Source organism: Manis javanica, chromosome 12, assembly GCF_040802235.1.
Source record: "Manis javanica isolate MJ-LG chromosome 12, MJ_LKY, whole genome shotgun sequence".
NCBI lineage: Eukaryota > Metazoa > Chordata > Mammalia > Pholidota > Manidae > Manis > Manis javanica.
Window position 1 is genome coordinate 33791673 of NC_133167.1, and position 14340 is coordinate 33806012.

General features: G+C 40.2%; 2 protein-coding genes across 4 annotated transcripts in view; one reads left to right on the plus strand and one right to left on the minus strand.

Moving 5' to 3' along the window:
• Nucleotides 1–7103, minus strand: part of LOC140845269 (uncharacterized) — a 102600-nt gene extending 95497 nt beyond the window's left edge. Inside the window, exons 1-3 of the mRNA XM_073219265.1 lie at nucleotides 6989–7103; nucleotides 6563–6714; nucleotides 5713–5873 (exon numbers count right to left, since the gene is read on the minus strand). Of these exons, the coding sequence (XP_073075366.1) occupies nucleotides 5713–5873; nucleotides 6563–6714; nucleotides 6989–7103 (428 nt within the window). The remainder of the gene's footprint in view (nucleotides 1–5712; nucleotides 5874–6562; nucleotides 6715–6988) is intronic.
• Nucleotides 5395–14340, plus strand: part of NAB1 (NGFI-A binding protein 1) — a 45620-nt gene continuing 36674 nt past the window's right edge. The window contains exon 1 of one of the 3 annotated variants that reach the window (XM_017673799.3): nucleotides 5395–5704. Coding sequence is in view for 2 of the 3 variants with exons in the window: in XM_017673798.3 (XP_017529287.2) it covers nucleotides 10517–10542 (26 nt within the window). In the remaining variant the exon portion in view is untranslated. Of the gene's footprint in view, nucleotides 5705–8799; nucleotides 10543–14340 lie in introns of those variants that run through there. The other 2 variants (XM_017673798.3, XM_037009132.2) reach the window with 2 other exon arrangements.

The following is a 14340-nucleotide window of genomic DNA, read 5'->3' on the forward strand; positions in this document are numbered from 1 at the left end:
ATCCAACTAAAAGATAATACATGGGCTCTTTTCAAGTGAAGAGAGTAGGAAACCACTGTTTCTCCGACCCTTCTTCCTGCATATCTACCCCAAATACTCCATTGCATCATTGCCATCTGTCCCAGGTCAAGAGCACACTTTTGTGGCTAGCTTAGAGGAATTTATGTTAGGATGACCTCTTCTCTGTCTCTTGCTTCCTCTTCTTTAGGAGAATCAGGTACTTGGGTACCTTTTTGGTTTTTCACTTCTCCCAGAATAGTTATGCTCACTTTAGTCAGCTTCTCACAACTGCACACTTGTCTTTTCTTCTGTTTCTCTCCCTCCTTCCTCCCAACTCTGGTCCATTCACCTCAAGGCTCTCTTCCTTTGTGTGCTCTGTTCCTATTCTTGTTCCTTTTATGAGCTACAAAAGCCCCATAGGTTGGTTGACAAAGTAACACATCTTTGTCAAGGTAACAAAATCTTCCATCACCCTCATGTGGAATGCTCAAAGGGATACTCTAGCTAGTGATGTCCTTTGCCTGAAGAATATAGACTTGGAGAGACAAGTTCAGACAGTGAGTACAGACCTGCTGTCAATTTCAACAATCTGGGTGGAGCCAAACATGTGATTGTGAGCAATAAGAAAGCTGAGAGTAAAGTTTGCAAATGGAAGATGGTTTGGAAAAATTTCAGAGACTGTGAGCAGACAATTTTTTACCTACACTGCACCCTCCCTTGAGAATTATTAATGGCCAGGTCTTAGTCCATTCAGGTTGCTATAACAAAAATATCATGGACTCAGTGGCTTCAACAACAATCATTTATTTTTCACAGTTTGGAGCCTGAGAAGTCCAGAATCAAAGCACTGGCAGGTAATTTGATGGCTGGTGAGGGGCCGCGTCCTGGCTCACTATGTGGCCATCTTCTTGCTTTGTCCTTACATGTCAGAAGGAAGCTCTTCTGGTCTCATAACCAGTCCCATTCAGGAGGGCTTCATGCTTATGACCAAATCATCCCCGGAAGGCCCACCTGATACCATCACACTGGGGGTTAGTATTTCAACATATGAATTTTGGGAGAACACAGTAATTCAGTCCACAATAGCCAGGAAGGAGTGGACAGTCCCCAGTGTTGTTGGAACTTGAAACAGTGTTACAGAACAGTTAACTGTTCAATGCCTACACAGTGAATGCCAGAGAAAAAGAAAAATGGGGGAAGAGAAAAGAAAGAGTAGCTGAGTTGTAATCACTGCTGCCAGAGAAAGAATAGAAGAGAGAAAAACAAGGCTCTAAGCCTTAAAAAATATCCAGAAATTCTCTTTAGAAAGTCTTTCAAAAGTTGCTCTTTACATTCTCACCCATCTTAAACACGAACTTTTAAAATAAAATGAGAATCGCTCTTCAACTCAATTAAATGTTTGGTTGTATTTGCTGTTTAATATTATATTAGTGTTTTTCTAATTTTTACATTATTAGCAATGGATAGTACAAACCTCCTCATCTGTGGAAGTCAATTGGAATTAGATGACTTCTAAGAGCCTATCTACTCCCCCCAAAATGTGTTAATTCTGTATTTCATTGCATTTTTATAAGCATTTGCAGCCCTGCCTGGAAATCTCATTTCTTTTTTTTTTTCCCCAACCAGGATTGCCATACAAATAAAAAATAACCAACTTACAACCTATTGGAAAGTCAACTAGTTGTACATTGAATTTCTGTGAAGTATTTGAATATACTTTGAATATACAAAGGAGGTTGAAGTAGGTGAACTTCATAATCCTTTACATCCTAAAATTCTAGTGTTTTGTATTAAAATGCAATGTATGAAGATTTGCTTACTTTTTAGAAGAGCAAGTATTTTTAGAGTCATGGTTCCTGAAATGATCAGTCATTTTATATATATATATATTCCTATTAAGTTACCTTTAAGAAACTTGTTTATAACCTCTGTATATTTTTAAATATTCAAATCTCCATATACTTAAAAACCCACTTAATCTATTATACCCAAAGACATGCATTATTCCAAAATAAGGTAAATTTTAATTATATTTCTGTAATAGGAATATTGCACATGACTCAGTTAATTGTAGGGCCACAACCACATAGAGAGGAAAATTCATTAAATTTAGAATTGTTCTAAGGAACTACTGGAACAGGAAGATAGAATATTCTATCTTAGATATTGTAGGTCATAGTTATACTGTATTCATTCTCTGCTCTAAGAACATTTTACATCTATTATGTGTTCATGTTTTGAATCACTGATGCATTTTAAAGAAACTTTCTGAAAGTAATACATTAATGCTCTTCTAGTGAAATTTTCACTCAAAGGTCAGAACCACTACCAACTTTCTACAATTTTTTTTTATTAAAAACCTTTTAGTTTTACAATGTAGACACTTTTTTTTGTCCAAAGAATTCCTTACTTTTGCAAATGCACTACACTGAAGTGTTTTTAATAACTTTTTTAGATTGAGTTACACATATATTTATGGAACTGAGAAGTGTAAGACATGCTTACAAGGTGGAATGGAATATGGAATAATTAGAAACTGTAACTGTTACCTTACATGGAATGCTTTCCCTTAAAAAACCCGTAGGGCCTGGGAGTGGGAGAACACTGTGTGTGTTGAAGGAGGTGGGTAAGGCAGTATTTAGGAGTGGTGGGTGAACTAAGTGGCAAGGAGCTAAATAAGAATGAGTGCTTCTTCATCTAAGTTGTCTCAGATACAGGTGAAAGCCTTCATTCTCTTTATGAGCAGCATATTGACTACAGTGTTGTCACAGAGAATACAACATTGGATGCCTCAAAGTTTAAAATTTTCTTTCCTTCATCTTCCTTTCTCCCACCACTACTCCCAGCACCACAGGGTGTTTAAAGCAATGCAAAGTGGGCCAAAAATGCCATTCTAAATATGGGAAGAATATACTATTTAAATATGCCCATAAAACAAAGGAGAGATGCAGTGTTTAACTACAGACATAGAGTAGTCCCCCTTCATCTGAGGTTTTGCTTTTGTGGTTTCAGTTACCTGCAGACAACCTTGGTCTGGAATCAGATGATCCTCCTAACATAGTCACATCAATAGTAGCCATATGCTAAATCGAAATGCCTACATCATTCACCTGACTTCATCTCATTACTTAGGCATTTTATCACTTCACATCATCACAAGAAGAAGGGTGAGTACAGGAAAATAAGATATTTTGAGAGGGAAACATTCACGTAAGTTTTATTACAGTGTATTGTTATAACTGCTATATTTTATTCTTATTTACTGGTGTTAATCTCTTATTGTGCCTAATTTATAAATTAAACTTTCTCATATATAGATATGTCATATCTATATATGAGAAAAAAGTATATATAGGGTTTGGTACTATCTAGTTTCAGGCATCCACGGGGGGTCTTGGAAGGTATCCTCCACAGATATAAGGGAGGACTATTCTAACCAGCTACAAGTCAGAAGAGGTAGTATCTGCCCTGACACATTTCCTCTTCAGCATCCTGTTCAGTGCTGGCTGGACATACATAAGTTCAGGAAGAGGCTTTAATGTTTCTTCGACCCTGGAAACAATTCTATTGGGAATCTCAATAGTTCAGGTTAAGACTACTCACTCATTTAATGACTTGTGAATCACTGACTGTACGTCTTTATGGAAGAAAGTTGTATTTCTCTAGCTGTTCAGAACCAACATTTGCAAAATATTGGGATTCCACAGAGGAACTAGAAGAGAAGAATTCTGCAGGTTTCACTGTTTGAAAATTTGTTGACATGTACCTTTCCAAGAAATTGTCTTTACAACAACCTAAGTTAACTTTCACTTCAGAACAGGGTCCGCGGTTGCAAAACCATGACAATTAGGCTAAGACCCATTTCTAGGAGTTATTTCTTTAGTGGAAGAATTCAAGAAAGTAAGCATGCCCATTCATTTGCAGTATTAACATAACTACTCTAGACAGATCCTTTCACTAAGACTGCATCAGAGGTTTAATCATATATATTCGATTGTGGTATTACTCTTTCTTATAGCATGTTTTTGCCAAAAAAAAAAAATTCAGTACTTTTAACAAGGTCTTTTTCTTTCAATGTTACCATCCCATCCATTGCTGCAACAAAGATGTGGTATGAAGAATTTCCCATCTCAAAGAATGCCTTGTATCCCCATCAACAAAGTAGGCACCCTCTGGGAGGCCAGCCAGGATGTGGGAATGGCCTTTTATAAAACTAAATCTTTACATGTTAAAGTGGGATTTTACCTGTATTTGCAATTTTATATTTACTAAACGCTTACCCTCCAAGAGCATAATGCTAAGATTCCGGGAATTTTCTCATTTACCCGTTTTTGCAAAGGAATGAAAAATAAGATTCTAAAGTTTTTAAGATTTTTTGGCAATAGTTTTACATTTTTGGAAACGTTTTAATGCTTGCTTTGGTTACAAAAGTTTGCAAACCAAATTCGAGAATTCTACAGCATGCCCGGAGAACTCACACACCCCAGGACTGTTCTAGCGCCGTCGGATCTGTGCACCATGGAATGGAAAATATTAACAGGCAGGTTTTCAGGAGGATTGAGAAGGCTGACAATAAGTTAGCCAGCAGGCAAGACGGTAGTCAGAGCTTCACTTCGGGTTCGTTGCTTCCCACTCCTCCCCTCCTCCCACCACTCCCAACGCCCGGTGGTGGTGGGAGACTCAAGATGGGAGAGGCAGAGAGTTTACCGACGCTGCAGCCTCCCTCGGGGCCGCGCACCTGCCGCCGCCCCGCCCCCGTGCGGTTGTAGCCAGCTTCCCGCAGGGAGCCTCCGACCGCCCTGCGAGGGGAGCACCTGGTCCGCCATCGGGCCTGGAGGCGGGGCGGGGGCGAGCCCGGCGCCCGCTCACGCTCGGTATTTTTGAAGTCAGTATCCCAGGGGAATGTTAGATTTCGCGGGGTGTTCGCTTTGAAATACTATATTGGGAACATTACACGTTAAAAAAAATTTTTTTTTAATTGCAAACCTCCCTGGTTCACTCGGCAGCGGGAGAGCAGGCCCGAGGCGGCGTCCCCTCCCTCCGGCCCGCCACCCCCTTTCCCTGCCCCCTCCTCCCTCTGGCAGCGGGACTCTTGGGAGCCGCCCACACCCGAGGCCGCTCGGTCCTTCCCAGCTGCCGTGTGAATGGGCCGCCCTCCGGATTCCGGGGCGGGGGCGGCGGAAGGAGGCCGAGCCCGGGCCCGGCGGCGGCCGCCCCCGCCCCGCAGCGGCCCACGCCGGGATCTGCGTCACTCGGCCGCGCGGGGGCGGGCGCCGCAGCGGCGAATGTAGCAAGAGCGGAATCTCCCCATGTGACAGCGTGCGGGGGGCGGAGGCGGCGGAGGCGGCCCGGGAGGGGAGGGTGCTGAGCGCGCGGGGCGGGGGAGGAGGGGGAGGGGAGCACACGGCGGGGGAGGTGCCACCGCCGCCCGCGCGCCCGAGCCTGGAGGAGCCGCAGCTGCCGCCCACGCGGCCGGGCGAGCGCCGTCGGGGCTGGCGGGCGGGAAGAAGCGGCGCGCCCGAGTTGCGGGTGGGGGAGTAGGGGGAAGCGCGCCCACAGCCGCTCCTTCCCCCACTCTATGGGAGCGGGGGCGCCCCGGCCGCCGCAGCCGCCTGAGGAGGGAGCGCCGGGGGCCGTCACTTCGGAGTTGGGGCTGAGCAGTCTTTGGGAAGAGCGTGCCAACCCCGCTGCAGCCGCTGGCCGAGTACGTACCAACTCAGTGTCCGCCGAGCGCGGGACGCGTTCGCGCCGGTGCGGCCCCTGCCGAACTTGGGGCTGCGGAGTCGCCCGGCCGCGCAGGCATTTGGGGGCGGGCGTCCAGGGGAATTGGCCCCGTGCGGCCGCTGCCGGAAGGAGAGGGCGGCATCGGACTCCTATGGGCGATTCCCGGAGAAATCCGGTGCGCTGGGGCACGAGAAGAGGGCGAGCAAGGCAGCGGGCCTGACTTGTGCGTTTTCCCTCGGAGGAAACTGGGAGTGCCGGGTCCATTCTCACCAGTCTGGGGTCGTCGCGCGGGCCGCGAAGCAGTCGTGGGGTTGAGTGGTGTATTGTGCGTCTTGGGCGCTCGCCAGCTCCAGTTTTGCAGCCACCTTCCCCAGGGGCAGAATCTTCTTGGTTTGTTTACTTTATGAAAGTGTTGCCCTTACAATTTTAATTTTCGTCCTGGTTGTCCTCTTCTTACGAATGTACTTTTCTTTTTAAAAGCGGAAGGAGAGTTTTGCTTGGAAGTGGCTTACAGAAACTTGGCACCTAGGCGCAAGGAAGAGAGACTTCTTGTGCTCTAAGGCCGAGTGTGGAATTTGCAAACACATGTGGGACATAAAACCCTTGGATGCAGAAGTGTGTGACCTTATTCATGGAGAAACATTGCAAGTACTATCAAATGTTAATAGTCTTCAACCTCAGGGTTCACAAGGCTTATAAGAGAGAAAACGGCACTTCAGTAAGCTTAAATGTAGGATCTGGGGAAAAGGATAATTGAATCGAAATAGGCATTTAGAGGTTCCGTAGGTGAAGTTTTGCAGCGGTGATCAAAAGTAATCCTTTACTTACATATACTTACCCTCACAACGTGAGATCCGGGAGGCATGAAAAATTTGGGGGTAGCTGTCAATTTAAAATTTAATCCGAGAGAGTCGATTTTGAGTAACCTGTCACTACCAACTGGTTTGCCAGTGACGTGTCTGCAAACTGAAGGAGTGCAAAGATCAAAACCTGAGAGGGAAATTCACAGATCTTGTTTAAAAATATTTTGGCAGTTTTAATAGATAGCATTAGATTGCATAGGAACAGAGGAACGGAATTTAAAATAGATTAGTCACGTAGGAAATGTTAGGCTTCTCTATTAGAAAAGTGTGCACACAGTGAATTACCTTAGATTTTCACTTTTTTGAAAAATTTCTCCTGTAAAACAGCAAATTGTGACATTTCATAATTTATGTGTGGGCTGTAGGAAGAAATACTGAAAGAGAGGATGCATAGGATTTACTTTGCATTTTGGGTGGAGGCTGATTTTCTTGAAGGCTTAGAAGTGCTGCTTCTAACCTAATGTAAGTGCCAGCAAAAGTGGCTTTTAGACTCAAGTGCATTCTTTTTCCCCCCATTTTTCCGTGTTATATGAGACATTAATATAATAAATTTAACTTTGAGTATGTTTTTAAAATTATATTGCCCTTATACACATTAACACGCACACAAGGGTTCTCTTGAGAATTTATAGATGGCTGGCAAGGTCAGCCTTTTTTATTCCTGTTTGGGTGTAGATTTGGAAAATTAGGTCTTGAAAGAATAATTTCAAAGAACCACTGGGATTGTTTTAATTTTTAGCATCTTGCACAAAAGTTAATGTGCCATCGTTGTATTAGAAAAAATTCATTTTCCTTGGCCCTCTTGATTGCTTGTTATATGTGAATGTCTTGATAATTGCAACAATAAAAACTTTGAGGCCTTGCAGCCTTTTTTTTTATTTCATTCTGCCTGCTAATTGGGGATGTAATTAAAATGACAAAATCCTTAGGAATTCTATAGCTGGATACAAGGAAATTTAGTGAGCTTATATATCTAATAAATAATTAGATATATTAGTAAGTGCATCTTATTCCTAAGTTATTAATAAAGTTGAGTAATCTCGGCTAAATTAATTTAAAATTTTCCTTTTTTGTGACTAGTAAATAACATCCATTACCCTATAGAAAAGGTAATAGATTTTCATTCTTCTTGTTGTTACTTAGAGAATCCAAGCATTAGGTATTTTCTTTTAATCACACTTAAAGAACATACTGACTTGATATTAAAGAATTTGGGTGTTTGTGTTGTGGATGCTTTGAAAGAAATTATATGTATTACAAAGTGGAGGAGACGTTTGAGGAATTTATTGCATGAACTTTAAATATTTAAAGTAAAAGATAGTTGGATGGAAACATAAGTATGTCAGGTTTTTGACCTAGACTCTATCAAAGAGTTGGGCCTTATCTATTCCATTTTACTACGTCTAATTGTTTTTGTAGATGCTTTTCATATGTATTATTGGGAATGAAAGCTCTGTAAAATTAACTTTTGGATGTGAAGCAGTATTCTGGGTACCACAAAACCATGATATATTTTATGTTACTTTTATGGAAATGACCATTTGATATGTTTTGAATAGTTTAAAGTCCTGCTAAAATGCATAATAATCTGTATATGTATATTTCACTGACTTTATTAAATATATTAAGGAATAAATAAAACCCACTCAAGCATAATGTAAGGTTCCTAGCCCCTTTGCTTTGGATTTAGTTTTATCTTACCTGTTTCTTTCATTCTTTTTAGTAGAATGAAGAATAGTACAGTTATTATATTAAATGCAAATTTCCCTTTTGATCTGACATGTTCAATAACTAGTATAATAGTAGAATATACTCCCTTAAACTTAATAATGGAACAAGTGGGAAATTAGAGAAGTTGATGTTGGGGAAAAAATAGTAATCCTCATCTTGTCAGAATTTTTATAGCTAAAACATACCATTAAGCTTTCAAATAGTTTGTCATTTCTCAATACATTATATTTAGAGGGCTGTGGATTAATTTGCATAGTATGTTAATATTTTTAAAGAGATTTTTAAAAACTCAAAATTTATATATATTGCATGCATATTATGTGCTAACAGAGCACTTTGTTGAATGAATTGACTTAGTTGATTGAAGAATTTCTAGCTCTTTGTATGAAATACTATTGAAGTTATAGTTAATGCAGTTACTGTTTAATTACAAAATGATTTTTTCTAATTTTGATAAGTTTAAGCTTACACATTGAATACTTTTAGTAAAATATGAAGAGATCTGTAAGAAATTTTTTTTCTAGCTTCATTCAGAATTCAGAAAGAAATCAATAAGAGAGAACATTTAAGTCTTCCCAAATTACTGTTAATCCATTAGGAAGTATATAATTCATAGCATGACAGTAATAAGATGCAAAAATTTCTTAAGATATTTCACTGAATGCTTACCAATGTGCCTAGAGAAATTGGGTTTTGAAACACACATAGGAGTTCAGTACCTAGTCTAACCCTGCAATCTTAAGTAACCCATGATGTAACTGAACTACATTTAATTGTTTTAGCCTGAGTCCTAGACTAGGACAAAGTGAGAATTCATTTCCTAGGCTTAAGGCTCATCCTTCCCTAAGCCAAATTCTGGACTTTCATAAACCTTTTCAGTTTTAACCTGTAATGTACCATTACACCTTTTTCACCAGGTTCCTAAACCTTCAAGTTACACTCTCCCAAATTTAGCAGTACATCAGAGGCTTTAAATGTAGTCTGCCCTCAGATTTCCTTTCTCGCCATTTCCCATCCGCATCTTTTATTCCCTTAGTGTGCACCGGATCTCGTCTAGATGTTAAGAGGAAAATAATCTGGTGAAACTAATTCACCTTAATCTGTAAATGACTCATAAACTCACTCTTCCCAAGTTTTTTCACATTTTTATAAGTCTGTAAGAGATTGCTGTTAACTTAGATAATTTTAAAGTAAAAATTTCAGGCTCTATTGGGAGGAAGGAATTTATAGTCCTCTGCATAAATAAGATCTTACTGGGATTTCACCCTTGGTTTCTCCCTCTCCCCAGAAGAGTCGCTCTTTGGAATGCCATAGATTTCGTAGAAGTATGTGTATACCCACATACTATATATAAGTATGTATTTGCACATACATATACATTTTTTTCCTACATAATAAAGAGGATTTAAGAGTAGTGACTGTGAATCATTTGAATATATTGATCATTTATAAGATTGATAGTTTGGAGATAACTCATACTGCATTTTAATTTATAGAGGAAAAAGACCTAGGATCTCTCAGACTGAAATTGATGTCTTAAAATGCTGATATTGGGGCTAGACTAACACATTATGTGTATAACACTAACCTCGTGTAGTTCCTGTATTTGGGAGAGCATCCTTTGATATTTTGGAAAAAATAGCCATTTAATAGGAATCTGCCATATAGCCTTATAAGAAGGAAGTATGGAGAGTGAGAGAATGAAAAGGATCATAGGTAAAGTAGCAGGATGTGTAGTAGAGAGTGTCCCTTTTGGAACATGAGAGGAGGCTCCTGAACAGATTCTCAAATAGGTTTCATTCAACAGCCTTTATAGAGAATGTTACCTCTACACTGAACACTTTTTCAGGAATAGAGGGGGATAAAAAATGACTTTAGATGCTACCCTTGAGGAGCTTATCACCTAATGGTAACCTGTTCTGCAGAGCCAGGTAAGGCTGCTTCTGTGTTCTGTGTCCGTAGGTATAACACTCAGCTCCTGAGGTATAATCACAGTGTGTATATGTCCCCTTACTTGTCTGTTTAACTGATTCTTCTTCTTAACTGATTCTGCACGAAGGACCGTCTTTGCTCTGTACCTTCAGGACTGGCTCAGTAACTGACATATCTGAAAAACAGAAAAAAAATGAGAGAAAAATTATCGTGGGGTTCAGAGAAGGGAGAAGACATCTACAGCCAGGGGGTCTGGGAAAGGACTTATGGAGAAGGCCATAAAAGTGAAGGAGTGAGTATGCCTGGCACAGTGGGAGGCACACTTGAGGAATGCCCATTGTATCTCGCAAGAACTTAGGGGCATGTTAGGAACGGGAGAGAAGGCTGGAAAAGAAGGTTTGGGCCTGGGATACCTCTATAAGTAGTTTGAATTTCTTTCTGTGTGCAATGGGGGGAAATTTGCACAGGTGTGTAAAGAGCCATACCTTTACTTGAGGAAGAAAAAATTAGCAGTGCAGTTTGGGATGTATTGAAGGTGAGGAAGCTGTTTTAAAAGTTGGGGCAAGAAACTGAAAACTAGAATTAGGTGTTTTTGAAGCAGAGAAAGAAAAAGTGTGGTGTGATGTAGCCTAAGGACATGTAGATTTGAGGAAGGAAGAAGAAAATAAAGATAAAACCCCTACTTTTATTAATCCAGGAAACAGAAGAGAGTTGGAAAGAGTAGACACGGGAATCTGGAAGAAGGAAGGAAAATGGGATAACACACTTGTTTTTGGACTTAACCAAATTTGAGATTTTGACAGTACCCAGGTGGTAGTTGAAATGCTAAGTTATCAGAGTAATGATTTGGGCTGATGGTTCTCAAACTTTTCAGGTATGAATATCACTTTTTAAATTTAAAAATTGCAAATATTCATTAACATTGTATTTGTTGTTTGAGAATACATAGAATGACAACTGCTATGAATTCCACTGTTAATGAGTTTATATTTTATTAAGTCAAAATGTTTATATACTGTTATTTGCAAAGTAGACATGTGTAAGAAGCATCTGTTTTACTCAGTAGCCAGTACTTGGTGTTCATTTGCATTTGAAAACACTTTTCAGTAGCTCTATGGGTCCCTGGCCCATGAACCACTGGTCCAAGCTACAGATAGCCACAGTTATGACTACAGGCTGCTATAGGTGGTAATTGAAGGTTGGGAGTGGATGAGATCATCAAGGAGAATATGGAAAAGACATCTAATATGAAACTTAGGAGAATTTTTGCACTTTGACTGTAGTAAGGGAAGGTGGAGAAGACGGCATCATATGACGGTACCAAAGTCAGGTAAGAGCATTCCAGGGAGTGTTGTCAGACTGCAGAGAGGACAGCGAGGGAGGCTGGTGATGACTCAGTTACTCGAGTGTTGTTAGAGCCATGGGGCCAGAAGGTAGGCTGAATCTTCTTGGAATGGATTGAGGCAGGTCTGAAGGAATGGTTTTTTCCTTAGTGACTACTGAAGACCTTTGTCCTATGCTAAGACCCCACATGCCAGCTTAGAGAATGTCAGGAAAGTTGTTTCCCATAGTCATTTCAAGTGCTTCGTTGTGTTTCTGGGGTGAGGAAAGAGTTGACCAGTAAATTTTCTGAATCAAACTAATTCACTGAGCATAGTTTGGCAGATAACTGATCCTACCCATAAGAAGCCAAAGTGAGCTTTTTTTAAAAGTTCTGGAACAACTCATTACCACTTAAGATAGATTGATGAAAAACACACAACAAATGGCCTTAAAGGGATCCATTGTTGTTTAATTCCTCTTCCTCTTGAACTGACCAGGCTGAGGAACATTTAAACTGGTGATAAGAGGGAGTTTACTGTACATAGGCCATCGGTTTAGCTTTTGAATGCAGTAAAAAATGAGTAACTGGTTTCTCTTAACTGTGGAATTCATAAAAAGGTCAGACTGCATGGTTGTTCCAGCACATCTTGAAAAGGCCAGGTAGCAGTTTTCAGCTGAACAGATTCACTGTACTACTAGGTACCTGTATATATTGGTATATACTGTATGTGTGTTAGGAACCTTTTATATTTACTTCAGGTTGGAGCTATGCAGATAGATGCTTTCTCTTGATTTGTTTGAACTTCACACTGAAGCATGAGTAGATACAGAGGTTGTAAAAACAATCTCATCTTAAGAAAATTATTCTTTAAATCAGATCAAATTATGTAAGAGGTGTAAGTGTTCAAATTATTACAACAGGCTTTTGTAGGAAACTGAAACATTATCCTAAAGCAAAATCTTAGGGAGAAAGCTCCTTTCCCAGCAGTAAGTGTGGGCCTTTAGGAAGCCTCCTGGGACTTTATAAATAGTTCACTTACTTAACTTTCATCTGGTATCTTGACTTTGGAAATGTACTAGTGGCCCATCAGTCCTTTTGGAGATAATATAATCATAACTACTTTGTTACCAGTACATAAGCATTTTCTCTTAGGAACTAGGGGGTTTCCTTTAATTCTTGGGTAAAGATGAGAAAAGATAAAAGTTTTAAGTTAATATTTTCTAAATCACTACCTTGTCTCCGAAGAATAAAATTTAAGTTTGGGTCTTCTGGTCTCCTTTTCTTAAGTTTCTCTTTTATATTTATCTAACATATATATTTTCTTATTACTCATAAAAAGATTCAGAAATTCTAGATTTTCTCACTAGTCTTCCCTGTATTTCATAATTTGAGGGAGCCTATATAGTGAGATAATTGATAACACCTTAAATTTTGCAAGGTTACAGTCCTCATAAAAAATTTTTTTTGTTTGTACACACACATGTATTTATATGTGTGCATGTGTATTTTTTTGTATATTGAGTTGAAAGTTTGTGGAGCTGTTTACATTAAGTGTATGATGGGAAAGTAAGGTTCCTTCTACCTCAGACATCTTCTAGAAGCTCTTCTGTTTGGTGTAATTTAGTTCGATACAGACTTTAACTTGTGTCTATAAATCCTGAAAGGTCTGTTTTTGTGGGTTAGTGTCTAGCTGGATGATAGACTCTCCCTGGAGAGTCCCCCCTGCTGTGGGAGGACAAGCAGATTCTCCTGTGGGTGAATCCTAAGGTACAAGAATGTTTTTATCCAGAGGGCTGAGGTGGCATGAACCACGAAGGTGGGTTTAAAGAATCTAGATGATCACAGAACATGTAGGAGTTTGTGGTGCTCAGCGGGTATATCAAATAGGGATCTTCTAGCGTAATTTGCCATATTTGTCAAGTCATGGGAGTTTTCCTGAGATGCAACTCAGGGACCTGGGAATTGTATTTTTCAAAAGGCCCCTGTGTGGTTTCCTGGGTATTAACACAAGTTACTGGGTCTCAGTTTAATCTTTTTTATGTCTCCTGGGCAGTCATCAGGTCATTTGGCAATGCCCTTATAAAATAAAGAGCCATAAAATTGAAGGAGATCACTAGGTGATCAGAGCAGAGTGTGGATGTCACAAAGGTTCCAGGAGGTGGAGCCGACCAGGAGTCAGTCCTCAGAGTAACAGGAAGATGCATTTCCCTTGGATGGGATGACAGACTAAAATTCTAGTTGATGTCTTAAAGCAAAAGTCCCAGATTGGGTGACCTCTTGGCCTTCAGGGATGTTCCTGATTTTCCCTTGCTTGCCTTATCTCCCAGCCAACAATTACTTCATACTATTTTGAGTTGAGAGTGTATCCTCCATTTTCTTGATTTAGGTATTCTTTGAGCCTTCTGTAATTTCTCTCCATGGATATCTACAGGGTTCTTTTAATCCTAAGGCTGCACTTACTACACGTTTGTTGGTTTCTTTTAAGTAGAAGTACTTGGCCAACTCCTTGTATGTGGGAGGTCTCCAGGCAACTGTGAATAATTTTTAAAGGCTGCTAAGAGGTCAGGAAATACTTTGCCAGGTCTTGTTCTTTCTCTTAAATACAGGCTTCACTGTCTTGATTGGGCTCTAAAAGTATGTTTCTTCCTTAGGCTCTCTGCTGCTGCTTTGGAGGGCTTTCTCACCCTCTTCATCTTCAACCTTTACACATTTCAACTGTAGTCTGTTATTTTACACAAGGCAGTTCAAGTGCTGTGTATTTGAAAG